Source organism: Elephantulus edwardii, unplaced genomic scaffold, assembly GCF_000299155.1.
Source record: "Elephantulus edwardii isolate Elephantulus edwardi_28Jun2011 unplaced genomic scaffold, EleEdw1.0 scaffold00013, whole genome shotgun sequence".
In the NCBI taxonomy this organism is placed as follows: Eukaryota; Metazoa; Chordata; class Mammalia; order Macroscelidea; family Macroscelididae; genus Elephantulus; species Elephantulus edwardii.
Window position 1 is genome coordinate 7,231,897 of NW_006399763.1, and position 20,298 is coordinate 7,252,194.

Consider the following 20,298-nt stretch of genomic DNA (forward strand, 5'->3'; position numbering starts at 1 on the left):
CAAACGGTCATTACAAAGACAGAAGAGGAAGAAAAGACTGAAATGCATGTCAGAAGAAACTTGAAGATTGCACTGGAGCATAGAGAAGCCAAAGCACAAGGAAGAATTCAAGATACTAAAGAGCTGAACAGAAGTTCCCAAAAGGCTGCTTGGAATGACAAAGCAAAATACCACAATGAAATGTGCAAGGAGCTAGAGTTGGAAAATCAAAAGGGCTGAACTCATTCAGCATTTCTTATGCTCAAGGAACTGAAGAATAAATTCAACCTAGCATTGCTATAATCAAGGATGCTTTAGGCAGAATATTAAATGATCCAGGAGGTATTAAAAGAAGATGGAAGGAATATACTGAGTCATTGTATCCAAAGGAATTGGCAGATACAGAAGAATTTAATGAAATAACATTTGAGCAAGAGCCTATGGTGATGAAGGAAGACGTTTTCCTATTAGTCCATGGTATATTCAACACTCTTCTCCAGCACCACAGCTCAAAGGCATCAATTCTTCTATCATCCCTAGTCACTGTCCAGCTCTCCAGTGCATAGCATGCAATTGCCAAGACTATTAGCACAGATCAGGTGCACCTTAGTTTCCAGCCTGACGTCATTGCTCTTCAGTACTCTCGAGAGATCCCTGACAGCAGACTTTCCCAGTGCAATTCATCTCGTGATTTCCTGGCTGCTGTTATCAAGAGTGTTGTCTGTGAAGCCAAGTAAACTAAAACTTAACTATCTCAATCTCTTCACCATCTGTACTGATGCTGCCAATTGGTCCAGTGGTGAGAATCTTTGTTTTCTTGATGTTGAGCTTCAATTCATATTGAAGGCTGCAGTCCTTGACCTTCTGCTGCAGGTGCTTCCGGTCCTCAGTTTCAGCAAGCAGGGTTGTGTCATCCACATAATGCTCTGCTGTCATAGAGCTCAAGAGCATGGATGGGCCTTTAAGACTAAGGTACATCTCATCCGAGCCATGGCCTTTTCAGTTATTGGCTATGCATCTGAAAGTTGTACAGTGACTAAAGATTGCAAAAGAAGAATTGATTTGAATTTGATGTTGGAGAAATATACTGAATATCCAGTGAACTGCTAGGAGTACAGACATGTCTGTCGTAGAAGTTCAACCAGGTTGTGCCTTAGAGGCAAGGATTGTGAAACTTCAGCTCACTTGCTTTTGGCATATTGTCAGTGAGGACTTGTGCTGGTGGGAAGGATGGAGGGTCAGAGAAAGAGAGGAAGACTCCAACAAGATGGATTGGCACAAGGACTGTCACAGTGGACTCAAGCATGTTGGAGATTGTGAGGACGTTGTCGGATAAGGCAAAGTTCCAGTCTCTTGTTCATAGAATCACTATGAGTCACAGGTGACCTGATGGTGCCAAACAACAAAAACAATAGATGAAAATCCTGAAAGCTTTACTTCATCTGTGTCATTAATGTCACCTCTCTTTTGAAGACAGAGCTTTTCCCCAGTTTTGAGTGTTTTCCAACCAGATAAACTCATTTTTTACTACTCTATTACACAATGTTTGCTATTTTCACAAGGCTTATTCTGACTAGTTATTTCAGTAGGTCATCAATCCTGTTTCCTATTCTATCTTAATCTGGAATTTTGCTAAAACCTGTGTACTATACGTAACTGTAAAAACAGAGTGGGGAATATTTCCCATCAACAACATCAGAAGCACAAAACCAATTCCTGTGAGGTTAGGCATATCCCTATGTGCCTGCACCCACTTCTGTGAATTTAACATTAACTGTCCTTCCCAAAGCCCTGACTAGTTTACTATTGGGGTCACTAATTCATTACAGTGGCCACACATAAGTTACAGACAGTGCCCATAATACTGTGGCTTATTAGGGATGTAACAGGTTATAGTCAGGTAAAAATATACTCAGGATACAGTTCTTCAGTCAGGACAGCTTCCTCTCAGACATGCTCAGAAACCTTCCTCTAACCTTCTGCCTGGGGCTCTGCCTTGTGGCTCTGGGCCAGTGTTCCAGAATAGAACTTCCCTAAAGGTTTTAGAAATCTTTGTACTCCAAGCCATTAGGTAGGTTCAGACCACCATCCATTTAGTTAAGCTAAGTGCTTAACCATCCTGCCACTTGTGTATCATTGAGTAGGAACCATAGCTGACCCTCCAGCAGGTTTTGAGAGGCATTTAATCACATGAGAGGAGATTACCCATCCTCCCTCAGAGTAGCCGGTGGCCTTGAACCACATGGCCTATAGGATTGTAGCAGTTTCTTATCACAAGGCCACCGAAGTGCTCTTTTGTGCCACTAGGGGTCCTTATTTGTGTGCTACAGCATTCCCACTCCCGCAAAAGTTGCAAACTTGAAAACATATACACAAGAACTAGAAGCATACTGAGAATGATCAAACAGGATTAAGAGTTTTAGAAATTAAATCTATAGCCACCAATATTAAAATTTTACACTGTAGATTAAAACAGAGATTAGACAGTTGAAGAACGAAATTAATTAATAGAATATAAGTTTAAGGAAATTATCTTGAATGCTGGCCCAAGAAATAGGAAGCATAAGGGAGGTTAAGAGACCTTAATGAGAACAAACTTTTCAGAAGTTACAAACTCATGATTTAGACCAACCATTCTATATAAGACTACAAGAAAAGCTGTGGATGTGGGAAGGAGAAAAGAGGGAGAGAATATCAACTTGAAAATTTCACAGAGCTAATGAGAAACTGAATAATAATTGGCCCAAGATAACAATGGAGAACTAAAATAGCTGACTTAATGTCAAAGTACACTTTAAAACAAAAATTGTGAAACCTCACAATTACAAGTTTTGTTTACAGATAATAGTTCTAAATTTGTATATGTTATAGCATGATTTCAAAGTACAAGAAGCAAAACAAAACAAAACAAAAAAAACACAACACATATAGAAGTAAAAATAGACCAATCCACAATCAGAAGAAGCTTTCAATATACTTTTCCATGACCAAAAAAAAGGAAAAAGAAATTAGGGTCCCATCTCTGTAACTTTTTAATCTATATGTGGAATAGATTATCCAGGAGGCTGGGCTCTATGAGGAGAAATGTGACATTAGGAGTGGAGATAGACTCATAAACAATCTGCATTATGCAGATGACACAACCCTGCTTGCTGAAACTGAGGAGTCCCTGAAGCGCTTGTTGCAGCAGGTTAAGGACTGCAGCCTTCAATATGGATTGAAGTTCAACATCAAGAAAACAAAGATTCTCACCACTGGCCAATAGGCAGCATCATGATTGATGGTGAAGAGTTTGAGATGGTCAACAGCTTCAGTTTGCTTGGCTCTACAAATCAACACTTAAGAGCAGGACCAGCAGCCAGGACATTAAAAGACAAATTGCATTGGGAAAATCTGCTGTCAGAGACCTCTCTAAAGTACTGAAGGAAGAGAGGTGATGTTAGTCTGGAGATAAAGTTATGCCTGACACAGGCCATGGTCTTTGCAGTTACTTGCTATGCTTCAGAAAACTGGACAATGACTAGGGAAGTTAGAAGGCAAATTGATGCCTTTGAATTGTGGTGGTGAAGAAGAGTATTGAATATTCCATGGATTGCTAGGAGAACAAACAAGTTCGTCCTGGAGAGGGTGAAACAAGGCTATTACTTGGAGGCAAGGATTCTGCGGCTTCAGCTGACATACTTTGGACAAGCTGCAAGGTGGGATCAGTCCTTAGAGAGTGACATTGTGATTGGGAGGGTAGAGGTACAGCACAGCAGAGGAAGACCTTCGATTAGGGAGATTGATTCAGTGACTGTGGTCATGGGGATAAGTGTGTTGGAGACAATAAGATTGGCACAGGATAGAACAAGGTTTAAGGCTGTTGTGCGTAGGGTCATTATGAGTCACAGGCAACTCGATGGCACATAACAATAACAAATGTTGAACACTGATTAACAAATACTTTAATAGACAAAGTTTGTGTCTTTCTTTCAGTGGCTTTAAAATACACATTCTTTTCTGTGTCACACAGAACCATTTTAAAGTGTTTTAAAAATAAAAACAAAAACAGCTATCAAACCCATCTCAAATTTTAAAATATTGAGTTTGTGCAAAATATGTTTTGTATACAAAAGGATATAGCTAGAAAATGGTAGCAATAACCAGAAGAAATAATACTCTCATAAACATAATGTCAAGTAAAAGAAGCTAGGTTTAATAAAATTTGTGTTTTTTAATTCATTATATATAAAGTTAAATGAGGCAAAGGTAGACTGTAGTAAATATAGATGTGTATAAAGCAGAAAAAGAACAAAAACAAATAGTTACTGTGTCTGTCAGAGATTACCTTCAGGAAGTAGGGCAGCCTGTTCAGATCATCCATCACAAGGCAAGAAGTTCTTTATTATCCTTGTGTGAAAAAAAAAAAAATTACTGTTCTTAGACATTGAATCTTCCAGATGAACTTAAAATGATACTGTTAAATTCCCCAGAAGTCTCATTTGGATTTTGATTGAAATTATATGAATTTTATATTTCCTGTGGCATTATTTTACATTTTTTTTGAGTATTCAGCCTTCTCATTAGAATATGCTATATATTTCTAGCTATTCAGGGTGTTTTTAAGTTATGAGGGGGGAATTTATATATATAGATTATACTTCTCATGTTAAATTTATTCAAAAGCACTTTTTTACTGAGATTTTTTATGAGTTTTTTTTCTGTATTTTCAAACTGGCTATTGGTAGTACATAGAAAATTATTGACCTTTTTAAAGCTGTTTATTAATTTCCATTTTAATACTTTCTTTTTCATTTGTTTTCATTCCAACAGCTTATTTTAAGTCGTATTTATTGAGGGTTCCTTTGTGAACTAGATATTAGTAGGCACTTTACAATAATCTCCATACTTATTTACTATACCTTGTTTACAGTTGAGATAATGGAGCATAAGGAGGATAAGCCAATGCTCAAGGTCACACAACTCAATAGGAATAGAGCTGGGATTTTAATCAGTTATGTCGGACCACACAGCATACTCCCTTCCAACCAGAGGATTATATTTTCACTGGCAAATTTAATTCAACAACAAATTATATAAAGATATGCTATGAAAATGTGTGAGATAATGAATGCAAAATAGCTTTGAAGGATTCGAGGAATATAAATGAACTATCTAAATTAATGTAGCAATTTCACTGTGAAATTGACAGTAGGAGATGATTGGAGAATAGTTAAGACCCAGCATCATTGACTTTCATTAGTTTAGATGTCATAGAACTTCTTTTTTTTTCTTTTGTAAATATGATATTGCAACAACAAATTTGAAATGCAACAACATAATAGGAAAATTTACAGTACAAAATGTAGAAAAACATAGGTGAAAGCTCCCTGTATTGTTTGATGACTGCTGCATTTTAATTCTATGTAGAATAAAACTTGAGTATTTCTCTGTTAATTAGCAGGTCAAGGTTTAGAATTTGAGAACACTCCTAAGAAAGTCTATATTTGAACCCATATTGTCATTGTATATTGATTCTGTAGTAAATATATTCCTTAAAGCTAAATGTCTGAAGTTAGTTTCCATTTCACTTTAAAAAAACTTACTGTTTTTTGTGAACATTGTTGTTGTTAAGTGCTGTCGAGTCATTTGCGACTTATAACGACCCTATGTACAACAGCTCTAAACTCTGCTCTATCCTGTGCCAATCGCATTGCCTCTGACACACCCATCCCAGTTACTGCAGTCACTGAATCAATTCACCTCACAGAGGGTCTTCCCCTCCTGTGCCGTCCGTCTACCCTCCCAAGCATGATGTCCCCCTCCAAGGACCAGTCCTTACAACATGTCCAAAATATGTCAGACGAAGCCCCAGAATCCTTGCCTCCAATGAGCAGCCTGGTTTAACCCTCTCCAAGTTGAATCTGTTTTTTTGGCAGTCCATGGTACATTCAATGCTCTTCTCCAGCACCACAGCTCAAAGACATCAATTCTCTTTCTATGTTTCCCTAGTCATTGTCCAACTCTCTGGTGAATAACCAGGGATTGCAAAAACCATAGCCTGTATCAGACGCACTTTAGCCTCCAGAGTGACACCATTGCTCTTCAGTACCCTGCAGAGGTCCCTAACAGCAGACTTTCCCATGGCAATACGTTTTTTGATTTCTTGGCTACTAGTGCCAAGAGTATTGACTGTGGAGCCAAGCAGACTAAAGTTGTTAAGACTAGCTAAGTCTTCCACTGTTTGTTTTTGTAGTGTTTTATTTAATATTTAAAAACAGCATTAATAGTTTTGATTTTTTCTTTAAGTGATGCAATCTCCAGCATACTTTTAGGACTAAAGGGCTAGAAAAGGTTTTTTTTCTTTCACTTAACACAAATTTACTTCACATTCGTGAAGTACCTGCTACTCTATTTAGGTGTGTTGAGTATGAAAGAGTGAATTAAAAAGCAAATACCAAACAAACTACTAAGTGCATAATTGTGTATAATTGTGTCTTCAGAGAGATATGTAAAGAAGTGAACTGGAGCGCAGTTAAAACTGGCCATTTGCAGGTGGATCAGGCAGAGGAAGCAGCCCATGTCAAAGACATGAAGCATGTGAGATATCTAAAAGCCATTGGTGCTTGAGGATGAGACGAGATGGAACTAACTCAGGTTGGCTAAGTGGGCAGGACTGCAGCAGGCAAGACTCCTTGGTGACCGCTATGATAGAGCACAGTGACTGCTGTACTGCGGCAGTCAGGTGTAGTCGTATGAAGATCACGTAGTGAACTAATGTTGTAGACCAGGTTTTTCACAGTTGACACCATTGACATTTTGACTGGGTGATTCTTTGTGTTGGAGTCTCGGGCCTTGAAGGATTGTTAGCCGCTTCTCTGGCCTCTACTGACTATAGGCTAGTAATACCTCATGGCCCTAGTTATGAGAACCAAAAATGTCTCCAGTCACTGCCAGATGCCCCTTGGAGCACAAATCACACCTGATTGAGAACCACCCAGAAGAAAAGTAGCAAAAACTTGGAACGAAAAGTTGGTGGTAGAAGTGAAACCAAAGTCAATGAATTTACCAGATAAATAATGTAGTAGTAAACTGGAGAGAATGGTGCTTCACTCCCCTCATTGCCAGGTTTCTCAGGGATTTCTTAGTATTTAAAAATAAAACAAAGCAAAAAAGCTTCATTCACCCACAGCTTGTCCTCATACCTTCCTAATACTGGGGCTTTGTATATGTGAGTGTGATTTGAGTGCAAAGTACATTGTTTGTTGCGTGTGGTTTTTTTTTTTTTAAATATGAATTTATTTACAAAATTCTAACACATTGTTTTCGAGAACAGATTCTTCTAATTTCCATCAGCCTCCCAGTGTTTTTAATCAATCAGTAATGCATAGTTTGTTCCAAAACATTAATTACAATACACTCAGTATCTGATAGTCTTTACTTTGTGTTCCATAGACAAACAAGATTCTATTCCATCACTGTCCTCCTGCCTCAAACATCATCTTTAAATTGTGAAAAGGTAACAAGAATGTTTGGTCTTTTACCAGGAATCTTGAAGTGGGTGAAGCTGATAGACAACTTTGATGGAGAATATGACTATGTAACCAATGAGGGGACAGTGTTTACATTCAAGACAAATCGCCATTCGCCCAACTACCGCCTGATCAACATCGATTTCACAGATCCTGACGAATCTAAATGGAAAGTACTTGTACCTGAGCATGAAAAAGATGTCTTAGGTAAGATTACATGTTATTTAAAAACAGTGCTTTTGATGGTGGGAATGTCAAGAAGTTAGTGTATCTTTCATTCAAGGTTAGAAAACTTGAACCTTTAATCATTAGAAACAAAGTGTCCAAAGAGTCCAAGCAACCATATATTTACTGTATAATGTCTTTGTTACTTAGTGTGCTATCACTAGAAATATAGGGTCTTCATAGAAATTGGGAAGGTGATTAGCATCATCTGAGACTTGAACTGATGGAACAATTGAACTATTGGAACCTTGCTGTTTCCCTGGTTCTTTGTCTGCTCAAGGAGGCTCAGCATCCTCTATGAGCTCCAGCAAAGAACACAAGTACTTGGGTTGGCCATTAGCACTAACTGAGACTCAGAGACCACTCTGTTGAGATCTTGCCAATTCCTTGGGCCTTTGTCTGCTCAGGCAGGATCAGTTCCCTCCTGATTAGTCATGAGAGAGGAGATAGGGGATGCATCAACCATTAGCACCAACTGAGACTTGGAGACCAAACTGTTAAGACCTTGTCATTTCCCTGAGGCTTTGCTCAGGCAGAATAAACCTACACCCACCCAGCCACAGGGGAGGAGGCAGGTCAGTCATTAGCATTGAGACTTGGAAGCTGCACTATTGGGACCTTGCAACTTTCCTGGGGACTTTGCCTACCAGTGGGGGAAACCATCTCCTCCCATGGAACTACAGGACAGGACAGAGAAGCAGCCCCACCACAGCTGGGCAATGGGAGAGACTTCAGCTCTCTACCCCTTAAAGGATAATCAGATGAGAGGACTGCCACAGGAAGTGGGGAACAGAGCCACCCTTAAACCATTCTGGAAGATTGCCATTGGGAAACTGAATCAGGAGCAAGACTTACAATCTGCAACTTATCTGTATCATCATTAAGATAAGGAACTGAGAACAACTTAGGCAGACACAGCAAAATCTACCTCACATATACCAGGAAGAACTTTACATAATGTCACAAAAGTAGCAGGCAAGTTGAAACATAATGAAAAAAACCAAGCAAGCCTTCTTCTGAAAAAGTGAGCCTGATCACACACTCAATGAATGAGACTGGAAGGCAGAAGAAATACATTAATGTGAAGTTACCAGAGATGCTGCTAAAGAACTTACAAATGATGGAAGAAAGGGACAAAATAAACTACTTAATACCTCCAACAAGTAGATGATCAACAAAGCTGATCTCACAGCCTCTAGGAAATTAGGACAAGGGCTGAAATAAATGGGATAGAAAACAAAAACAGTTGAAATCTTCGACAAGACCAAGAGCTGGTTTTTTGAAAGAGTCAATAAATAGACAAATTATAAGCAGGAATGGCATCCACTTCCTAAACAGCATGCCCTAGAAACTCTATAAACTCTGATAAATGACGATAGTTATAAAAAGGCTTCAGGCGTTTTATTCATAAGGTCCCTATGAGTTGTGTTCAACTCAGTGGCAATCAACAACAACAACATTGGCAAACTTAACAGAAAAGAAAGGAAGCGAAGACACAAATAATTCAAATAATAAATGAAAGAGATGACATCACTAGAAAACCAGTCAAAATTAAATTGATAGTACAAAAAAAATTGATAGTACCAAATATTATGAGAAATGATAAATTTGAAAACCTAGAGGAAATTGACAAATTCCTGGAATCCCACATACTACTCATACTGACAAATACAGATATAAAATACTTGAACAGACCTATCAAAAAAGAAGAAATTAAGCAGATCATTAAAAGTCTCCAGCTGCTAAAAAAAAAAAGTCTTGGCCCATACAGCTTCACAGGTGAATTCTACTAATAAAGAGATGAACTATCACCAATTCTACTTAAATTATTTTTTTAAAAAAATAGAAAAAGAAGGAACATTCCCAAGGTCATTCTATAAAGGAAACATAACTCTTATACAATCAAGCCAAGACATTATGTGAACAGAAAACTATAGACTATTTCTCATGAGCATAGACATACAAATCCTTAACAAAATCCTAGAAAATAGAATCCAACAGTGTATTAAAAAAAAAAAGACCAAGTGGGATTCGTAACAGGTATGGTTCAACATAGGAAAAATAATCAACAGGTTTGTATTGGTACGATGATGGATGTGTAGACCAATGGATTAGAATAAAAAAACCCAGAAATTAGCCCATCTACCTACAGTCAGTTGGACAAGAAAAATTTGACAAGGAAGCAAAACCTGTCAAATAATAAATGATAACACCTTCAACAAATGGTGCTGGCAAAACTTGACAACTACCTGTAATAAACTGAAACAGGATCCACATCTCATACCATATACAGCTTAAGGTGAATCAGAGACCTCAGGGTAAAACTCACACCATAAGAATTATAAGAGACAAAAATGTGACCAAATTTAGAAGCCTTAGCCTATGACATAAATAGGCTTGCAAATATAGCCTGAAATATGCAGCCAGGAGAAGATGGAATGAATGAATGGGGCCTTTTAAAAATCTAGCCTCTGTGTGTATCAAAATTTGTTTTCCAGGAGGGTGAAAAGAAAGCCTACTGACTGGGAAAAGAAAGTATTTAACAATGACATTTCAAACAAGGGTCTCATAACTACGAACACTGACTAAAGATGTCTTTGAGCTGTGGTACTGGAGAAGAGTTCTGAATTCCCATGGACTGCCAAAAACAGATATGATTTTACTGAAGATTATCCAAAAACGACTGGAACAGCACATCAACAGAGAACTACCAGAAGTCCAGGCTGGTTTCAGAAGGGGTCGTGGTACTAGAGATATTGTAGCTGATGTTAGATGGATCTTGGCTGAAAGCAGGGAATACCAGAGGAATGTCTATCTGTGTTTCATTGACTATGAAAGGCATTTGACTGTGCAGATCATAACAAACTGTGGCTGACTCTGAGAAGAATGGGAGTCCCAGAACACTTGATCGTTCTAATGTGAAACTTATACTTGGACCAGGAGGCAGTCGTCAGAACAGAGCAAGGGAACACTGCATGGTTCAAAATTGGGAAGGGCATACACCAGGGATGCATCCTATCTCCATACCTTTTCAACCTATATGCAGAACAGATAATCCGGGAGGCGGGGCTCTATGAGGAGAAATGTGGGGTCAAGATTAGTGGACGATTTATCAACAATCTGCATTATGCGGATGACACAACCCTGCTTGCTGAAACTGAGGAGGACCTGAAGCGCCTGCTGCAGAGTGTCAAGGACTACAGCCTACAATATGGATTGAGGCTCAATGTCAAGAAGACAAAGATTCTCACCACTGGACCAGTTGGCAGCATCAGGATGAATGGTGAAGAGATTGAGATTGTACACAGCTTTAGTTTGCTTGGCTCCATCGTCAACAGTCTTGGCACCAGCAGCCAGGAAATTAAAAGGCGCATTGCCATGGGAAAGTCTGCTGTTAGGGACCTCTCCAAAGTGCTGAAGAGCAATGGTATCTCATTGGAGACTAAGGTGCGTCTGATACAGGCCATGGTCTTCGCAATCACCTGTTATGCATCAGAGAGTTGGACAATGACCAAGGAGGATAGAAGGAGAAGGCATCAGCCTTTGAGTTGTGGTGCTGGAGAAGAGTATTGAGAATACCATGGACTGCTAGGAAAACAAACAGATTTGTCCTGGAAAGGGTTAAACCGGGTGGCTCCTTGGAGGCAAGGATTCTGAGGCTCCGTCTAACATACTTTGGACATGTTGTGAGGAGAGACCGGTCCTTAGAGAGGGACATCATGCTTGGGAGGGTGGAGGGACAGCGCAGGAGAGTAAGGCACACTATGAGGTGGATTGATTCAGTGACTGGGATAATTGGGTTGGGAGTGTCAGAGACAGTGCGATTGGCACAGGACAGAGCGGAGTTTAGGGCTGTTGTACATAGGGTTGCTATGAGTCGCAGGCGACTCGACGGCACATAACAACAACAACATTGGGAAAAGTACAGCCAGAGTACTCCTTGGAGGTAAATATATCAAAGCTTTCTCTTTCATACTTTAGACATGTAGCTAGATGAGACTATTTCTTGGAAAGGAACATCATCAAAGATGAAGGATCAGTGAAGGGGAGAGGAAGACCCCCAACGAGATGAAATGACACAGTGACTTTGGCAGTGGGCTCTCGTGTGTCAGAGATGATGAGGATGGTTCAGGATAGGGCAGGGTTCAGGTCAACTATTTATACGGCTGCTATTAGTTGTACTTGATGACACCTAACAAATGGACCTCCACAAGGAAAAGACTGATAACCCTATCACAGAAGGGGCGAAAGACATGAAAAGACTTCACAAAAGAAGACATTCAAATGGCCAACAGACACATGGAAAATTCTCAAAATCACTGGCAATCAGAGAGATGCAAATCAAAACAATGAGATACCCTCTCACTCAAATAGCAGTAGCAAGGTTTAACAGGACAGCAAGCAGTCAATTCTATAGAGGGTGTGGAAAAATTGAAACTCTCATGCACTAATGGGATTGTAAAATAGTTCTACCACTCTAGAAGGCAGTTTGGCATTTCCTCAAAAAGCTGAACATAGAAATTCCATGTTACCCAGATTTCCCTCTGCTAGGAATAAACACCAATGAAATAAAACTGAAACACAAATGGAGCTATATACACCTATTTTCCCAGCAGTGTTATTCACAATAGAAAGAATATAATGCCTATCAACAAACGAATGGATTGTGATACATTTACACAATAGAATACTCAGCAGCACTAAGGAACAACAATTTAATAAAATACTGTATAATATGGGAGAGTCTAGAGAACATTATGCTGAATGAAATCAGTCTCATAAGGACAAATACTATATAAGACCATTGTTGCAAAATAGAAAGATACCTGGTAAATGCGTATAAATGTCCAAGCTAGATAGAGAGAAGAGGACAGGAGAAGGGGAAGGATAGGAATCACGAGGATAGCAGTTTAGTGGGCAGATGCGGGGGATGGTGGTAAAGGAATAGGAAAGAGTCAGTGGGAATTTAAAAAGATGGGATAATAATAGGCATAGATTGATAGCAATTAATTGCATAAAATGCAATGTGTATGAATCATTGTATGAAATAGTATAAATGAAAGACTGTAAAACACACAGCATATAAATGAAACACAATGTGTACAAATTATTGCATGCAAAGCAATAAAAAATTTATAGACATCTTCGTTTAGCTATTATCTGGTGATAATATTAACTTTCCATTTTTTAAACCATTTCGATTAGGAGCCTTTAGCTTTAAGGTTTTAAAACACCTTTAACTGTTTATTTTATACCGATTGTTGATCTTAGGAGAATTTGCCCACTTCTTATTAGAAACAAGAATAAACTGTTGTCACAGTTGCAACTTGGACATTTGCTGCCGTGTGCAGTGAACTTCATTAACTTCTGGAGATCTTAACTTCCTTAATAGTTGTGCTTTGGAGTGTCTTCATGTTCCCTTTTATTCATTTTCTCTGTGATTTTCTAAAGACTAGTACACAACTTTATAAATTATTTATTACCTAATGCTGTATTTGATTAGAGTAAGACTCATTAATTTTGCTATTGGGGGTGTTTGCACAAAAGGAGAGCTCACGCCCTTCTGATCAGTGAAGAGTTGACTGTTGGCAGTGACAGCCTGTTGATGAGTTCAAATCTGTCACTCTCCCATGCTAAGGTTTGTGGGTCCCTGGTTAACAAGTTTTGTCCATTTCAGCATCTTCACTCAAGAAAACGGTTTTGCAGTCACTTTGGTAGATGATGAACCCCAAACTGAGACAGGGTTATAGCCCTCCTAAATAAAAATGGTTGGCGATTATTCGTTACATCTAATCCCTCTGACTCAAGGGAACCTTATATATAGAAACAGAATATTGTCTGATCCTGTAACCACCCTCATACTTGACATCTTTGAACCCATCTCTGCAGCCACTGTACCAGTCCATCTTACTGAGGAAGTTTTCCTCATTTTTGCGCACTCTGATGTACTAACCATGCAGTCTTTCCTGATGATGTATGCAAAGTAGGAAAGACAAAATGTCACCTTCTATCTATCAAGGCAGGAATAGCCTCCAGTTCTCAAATGCTTCCTCAGTACCAGGCACAGCACAGCCTCACATGTGCTTCCCTCATGCCTTGGTGTGTCAGAATGCGTCCAGGACCATGGACCTGTTGTGTAAGCTGCCCTGGCTGTGTTTCATGCTCAAGATAGGTTGATACAATGATTCTCTTATAGGGAGTAAGAGGTTTGTTTGGTGTTTTGTGTGTGTGTGTGTGTGTGTGTGTGTTTTAATTAAAAAGGACACTTTTAACTACGTCTTTTCTCACAATACAGATCTAATGAAATGCAAAAATACTTTGAGATTTGGGGGAGGAGAGGGATAATAGATTTTTATTACCTTCCTTCTGAAAGATTTTAAATTTTTCAGAATGGAAAGTGGAAACTAGCAATAGTCACTGGAACTCATCTCTTTTAAGGAGAAGTGCAGTTGGATTTGCTATATTTCATTATCACAGAATGCTCTATCGAGAAATCTAGAGATGAGTCATAAAGTATAAGCTATAAAGCCAGAGCTTTTATTAATGACAGCATACACATCACCTTGTCCTCTCCTTATTCACTTTATGAATTGTGTTTGAAATTCCTGAGGTTCTTACAGTTAACACAGATTGATTATCCTTTGAAGGGAATAATTGACTTAATTTTTTTTTGCCCCCATACTTTCTCACTTTAAGAAATTAAGTCACCGGAAAATATATTGCTTGAAAACATTGATTTCAGGGGGGAAATGTACTGGATAATGAGCCAGTTATTTTGGGGTGTGAGAGTTCTTTTTATCCTCACTCGAGGAAAAATATGCTGTTGTGACTGAGGCCCCAGTCATGCCCGGATTCCTAGCTGCTTCATGTCCTAGTGCTCACGTTGATGGTTGACGCTATATAAGCATTAATTCCTTGTTGCTAGAAGAACCGCCCACACATATATGCAGCTCTCCTACCTCTAACTGTGATAGTAAAAGTCTTGTCTTTCTAGCATATCCCAGCTGACACCTATAGCCCTGCCTGTGCTTCCCTTTGCCACATCTTTCTCTGCATGGCCTGACTTACCTCAGGCTTATCCCTGCCACAAAAGAATGAGTTGTTCCCTTGCATTTTCTACTTTCCCTTCCAGCCCACTTACCTCACCTTAGCTTTCCCAACTCTGTCACCAGAAGCACTATTTTGCAAGTTAGTCCCTAGGATCTGAGGAGAACTCATTTCTCGGCTTTGTTCTCTCCACACTTACCAGTCCTGCTAATTCTTATAGGAAAATGGTTTTCTTCCCCACCCACCCCCCCACCCCCAACCCCTAGACTTTATCCTCACCTTGATTTAGTGTTCCGCCTCCTGTATTGCAGTAGTGTTCTTGCGGGTCACCTTCCCATATTCTGTATTGAACCGTTAGAGTCATTCATATTCATTAGTATCAGTTTTGTTTTTATTACCTTTCTTAGCAACGACTAGGTCAGCACTAAACTCTTCTTGGTTCACCAACACTACCCTCTGCTCCCCACCAGCCAACCACCATTAGCATCATCTTGCATCCCTCAATTGAAAATTGATCCCCTAGATGGAGAAGAGATTGGTGTTGTTAGCAATTACAACTTGCTCAGTTCCACCAGTAGTCTGGAAAACAAAAGACAAATTGCAGTGGGAAAATCTGTCAGGGACTCTCCAGAGTGCTGAAAAGTAGCAATGTCAGTCAAGAGACTGAGGTGTACCTAATCCAGACCGTGGTCTTCTATGCTTATGAGAGCTGGACAATAACTAACAATGACAGAAGAAGAATTGATGCCTTCAAGCTGTGGTGCTGGAGAAGAGTGTTGAACATACCAAGGACTGCCAAGAAAACAAATCAGTCTGTCTTGGAGAGAGTGAAACTGTGTTTCTCCTTGGAGGCTGGGATTTTGAAGCTCTGTCTCACATACTTTGGACATGTGTCCAGGACAGACTCATCCTTGGAGAAGGACATCATGCTCAAAAGGGTGGAAGGACAGTGCAGGAGAAGAAGACCACAGATGAGACCGTAACTGGGACAGTGGGAGTTGGTGTGTCGGAATTAGTAAGACTGACTTGACACAGGGAAGTATTCAGAACTGCTGTACATAGAGTTGCTGTGGGTCACAAGAAACTTGATGACATATAACAACAGCAACTTGTTCTCATTACTGGGCTGCTCATTCATTGATTCATCTCTCTAGTCTTATCTTCCTATCAGATCATTTCTGGAAGAGCTGGACAACCCCCCTCCATATACCCACCGCCATACTCAAGCTGCAAGTCAGCATTTACTTAAGAGCCCTCAACTTGACATGGGCTGCCCACCAACCTTTACCAGCCTTTGTTTATATTTTACTATTTGTAGTTTTATATGATCACATCTCAAGGGCAGAAATGATGTTCTCTTCTTCATTTCTCCATCACTTTGCAGAATATCTGTCCCACTAAAATGGTTAATACATTTCATGTAGACTGCCTGGAAAGATAAGACGTGGATTAGGATTTGGATGTTTTGTTTGTTGATATAGTCTTTCTCTGTCTCCTATAGAATGATATTGAGCACAAGATAAATTGTTGTTAGTTGCCAACAACACAACTCATAATAATCCTATAAACAACAGATTGAAACCTTGCCTTACCCTGGGATAAGTAGATAGGATTTATTTATTATTATAATACATATCACTGAGCTAGAAACCCACTGCCCAAAGTGGAGAAAATTTTATTTCCTCTGGACATCACAGGAACAAAAATTTATTAAAGGAATTTTGTGGAAACAACATGAATGATTGAAACCAATTATAAAATCACTTTGAAAATCCTCTTTCTTTATAGTTCAGTGCATCACTGATGCTCAAGAAGTATTGTTTCATAAACATCTTTAACGAACTTTCTAAACCATGTAACATCTTCTCTTTTCAGAATGGGTAGCGTGTGTCAGGTCCAACTTCTTGGTGTTGTGCTACCTCCACGACGTGAAGAACAGTCTGCAGCTTCATGACCTGGCCACCGGGGCCCTCCTCAAGACCTTCCCACTCGAGGTTGGAAGCATCGTGGGGTACAGTGGTCAAAAGAAAGACTCTGAAATCTTCTATCAGTTTACCTCCTTTTTATCTCCAGGTGAGAGTTCTTTCCACCATCGCCATTCACTTTGGAAATCAAGTGTGTGTGTTTCTTTACAAAATTGGATTATAATAGCAGGTTGAAATCACATATGGTGTATGACAGCCAGAATTACTTAATAAAGCTGTTAAACAGATGCTCCGAGCAAAGAGAAGGATAAAAGCTTACGAATGGGATTCTTATTAGCCTTAACTGCTGAGTCTCTGTTCTTCTGGGAATAGAAACAACTGGTGTCCTAGTTGATTCAGAAAAAGAAAAAACAGGTAAGAAACAGGTATGAACAAGTATAACATTAGATTCAGTCTTTGTCTGCTTTTGGACTAAATATGCAAGGATACCCAGTATGTAGATAGTAAAAAAGCATAATAGAAATTCTCTGGCCACAGTATGACATGTAAAACAGGGTTTCTAGGGAAAACTGAGAAGAAATCTGTTCTTATGGCTTCTATTGCTACTAAACAGAAATAAAATTAATTTTTTATAACCTTAAACTGATTAGGAAAAAAATGTGTCTATTACTTAGTTCTGCTGGAAAAGGGGAAGATGCTTTTGAATTGTGATATTAAAGTTTTACAGTTTTTAAATTTTAACTTTTCCAAAAAAAAAAAAAAAATTTTTTAACTTTTCCCAAAAGTGACTTCTTAAAAAAAAAAAAAAAAAAAGTGACTTCTTTTTAAGGGAAAAAAAATGTTTCAATTAATTCACTTGGTCTGTGCTTTTCTCTGCTTCTGCATGGGCTCCGTGCACTGTTTTTCTATAGTCACAGGCCAGCACATACTCTGACTTATCCCCGGAGGATGGGCCACTTGGCAGTTTGCAGTTGACCAAGCTGACCTTGTCCTAAAACCAATCTGCCTGAAGAAGTTTCTCCATGCCTTATAAGAGAACCAGGCAGGTGCTGAAATAGGTTCTTCTTCCACCAGGGATTTGGCTAGATGACAGCGATTCCTCATCCACTTGAGCCACGGAACAGATGATCCATATAGAATTTTACCCTGTGACAGGTTGCTGTCAGAGTTATTAAAATCAAAAGAAAGTTATTCTAGAAGTAGGTCTAATGGTATATTTGGTAAACCTGGCAAGATTTACTTTTCTAGCTGACTTTCAGAGGCTCTGCAGGGGCTGAAAAAAAATATGCCCTTAAGTATGTGGAAATCATACCAAGGACCAAGAGTCAGGTAAGAAAAGTCTAGGAGCCTCACTTCAGGCTGCCTTGACACCTCATCCCTGTCCCCCTGGCTCTGGAGCACCACAGTGTCAGTGGACAAGCACTAACAAGGGCCATCTTCCTCCGGATAGAAATCTGCTCTTGGGGAATGGGGCGTCCAGAGTCTATAGCCTCAAATTTACATTGGCTCCAGAACTTGTAAAATAGCTTAAAAAACACATGCAACAGTGACCCCCACTCTTCCTCTGTTTCAGAGAATGACCTTTTCAAGAGTTAGAAGAAATTGCAAATGACTTCAGTGATTCCAATGAGTGCAGGTGCCTTTGAGAAAGAACTTACTGAAAAGTCTGCTTAGTATCACATGCAACTGGAAATTTCTGCATGGACAATTGTTCCAAAAGGATAAATCTATCTATTAAATACTTGAGTCTATTTGCCAAATAATTCTGAATTTTGTTAGCTAAAGGACACTGAGGCACTGAGGAGAACAGAGTGGGAGTGATTCAACTGCTCTTAATAAAAACCCAAGTCCCCAAAGGCTTATAAACCTTCAGTGACCCCGTGTGACCATTTATTTCAAGAACAAGCTCATCATTACCTGGGGGAAAAAAGCGCTCATTGTCTTCATGTAAAATGATGAGTTTTGTGCCAAGCAGTGAAATATTACTCAAGATTCAGGCTATAAAGTTTGAAAAGCAATGTTCCTAGTTCTATACCTCTCAGGCATCCCTGTACAAGCACCAGTTTGTTCCTGTAATGCTTTGTCAGTCTCCTCTGACTTCTGTTCATTTGCTCTCATCTTTTCTACCCTCTCATCAATTCACTTAAACTTGTAAGCCAAGAACACAAGGTTTCCAGAATCAGGCCTTAAAGTAGACACATAAAAGTACTTAGATGCTGTTGCCATCGAGTTAGGTGAGACTCATAGTGACCCTGTAGTACTGGGTATAGAAAGGAAGCCATTGGGATTTCTAGGCTATCACCTTGACAGAAGCAGCCAGCCACACCTATTTCTCCTTGTCAGGGAGACAGTTATATTGGATATCGGTGTATGTGTACACACATTCTCCATCTGTCCGTCAGCTCTAAAATGACCTTGCACTGTTCTCTGAAGGTTAATGCAATAAACAATGGGGACACTATATTGTAAGTAAAGCCCTAGAGCCAAAACTAGCTGCGCTCCAACTTCCTGCTGTTGATGTCTGGCAAGTGCAGGCCAGCTCACTTCGTTTTCCATGAAAGTAAATGCTGAAGACACATCTTGATCCCAAGCTATTTAGGACTTTTGCACCTTAAGAGAAAACTGGCTGCCAGGGCATTTGGAGTGTGATGCACTTATTCCCTGTGGCTCAAACCACTTAGTGGTTGAGCAGATTCATTCTGTACTGTTTGAGACCTCAGAGGGTTGGCTAAGGTTAGCTCCCTTCAGACAGACGTGCACATTGTAATGATCCAGTACAGCAGTCCAAAATGCACAGCTCAGAGAAGAAGCCATGAAAAGCCTTTGCCAGACTGCTATTCTTTTTTTAAAATTATTATTATTAATGATGATTTTTAATGTAACATAGATATTATTTACAGCATATTCTTTCCATTTCATTTCCCCCCATTCATTCATTGTTGCATATTTCCTCCCTGCCTACCCCTCCCCGTCACTTCATTTTTCTCTTTGAAAAGAAAAAAGAAATTATTTCATTGTGATACAGTCCCCTCCCAAGTCCACATTCCACTTTACTATGCAATTCTTTTTCTGTAATCTTACCATGAAAATAATACCTAATCCTCTATTCCTTTTAAACAGTTCTCTCCCTCATCTGTTTCAGTCAGACTGTTATTCTTAAAGAATGCAAGCTGGTTTTTGTTCGTTTGTTATTTTTAATAACATTAAAACCTAGCTATAATTAGATATAATAATATGTTCATGGACCCTTTCTCCCAGCATCATTTTGCCTTCTCGTTATCTGATTTTGGGGGTTCTTTTGATTGATTCTTTTTTTTTTTTTTAAATTTTTTTAAGTTCCTCCTGGAATTACCTCTTCCCCCTAACTCCCACTTTTCCCACTTTCTTGTAGCTATGTCAGATTATAATGCTAAGGTACTCGAGAGATAGTTCCTTAACTTCAGAGCCTCCTTTGGTCTTAAGGAACTTGCGTGATTTCAATTGTTTTTTTCACCCTTAATCTTGAAATTTATTTCCTGGAAGTCACTTAATCAGTCCTCTGTGGTTCATATTTCTAGGCTGTTTGTTCAAAACTTCACATTTGTTGGGTTTACCCACTTGAACCTTCTTAG

The 20,298-nt window shown here is 39.2% G+C and overlaps 1 protein-coding gene across 1 annotated transcript in view; it reads left to right on the forward strand.

Annotated features, from left to right (window-relative positions):
- Positions 1 to 20,298, forward strand: part of LOC102870602 (prolyl endopeptidase-like) — a 147,469-nt gene that overhangs the window by 76,814 nt on the left and 50,357 nt on the right. The window contains exons 8-9 of the mRNA XM_006881182.1: positions 7,506 to 7,697; positions 16,638 to 16,835. Coding sequence (XP_006881244.1) covers positions 7,506 to 7,697; positions 16,638 to 16,835 — 390 coding nt within the window. The remainder of the gene's footprint in view (positions 1 to 7,505; positions 7,698 to 16,637; positions 16,836 to 20,298) is intronic.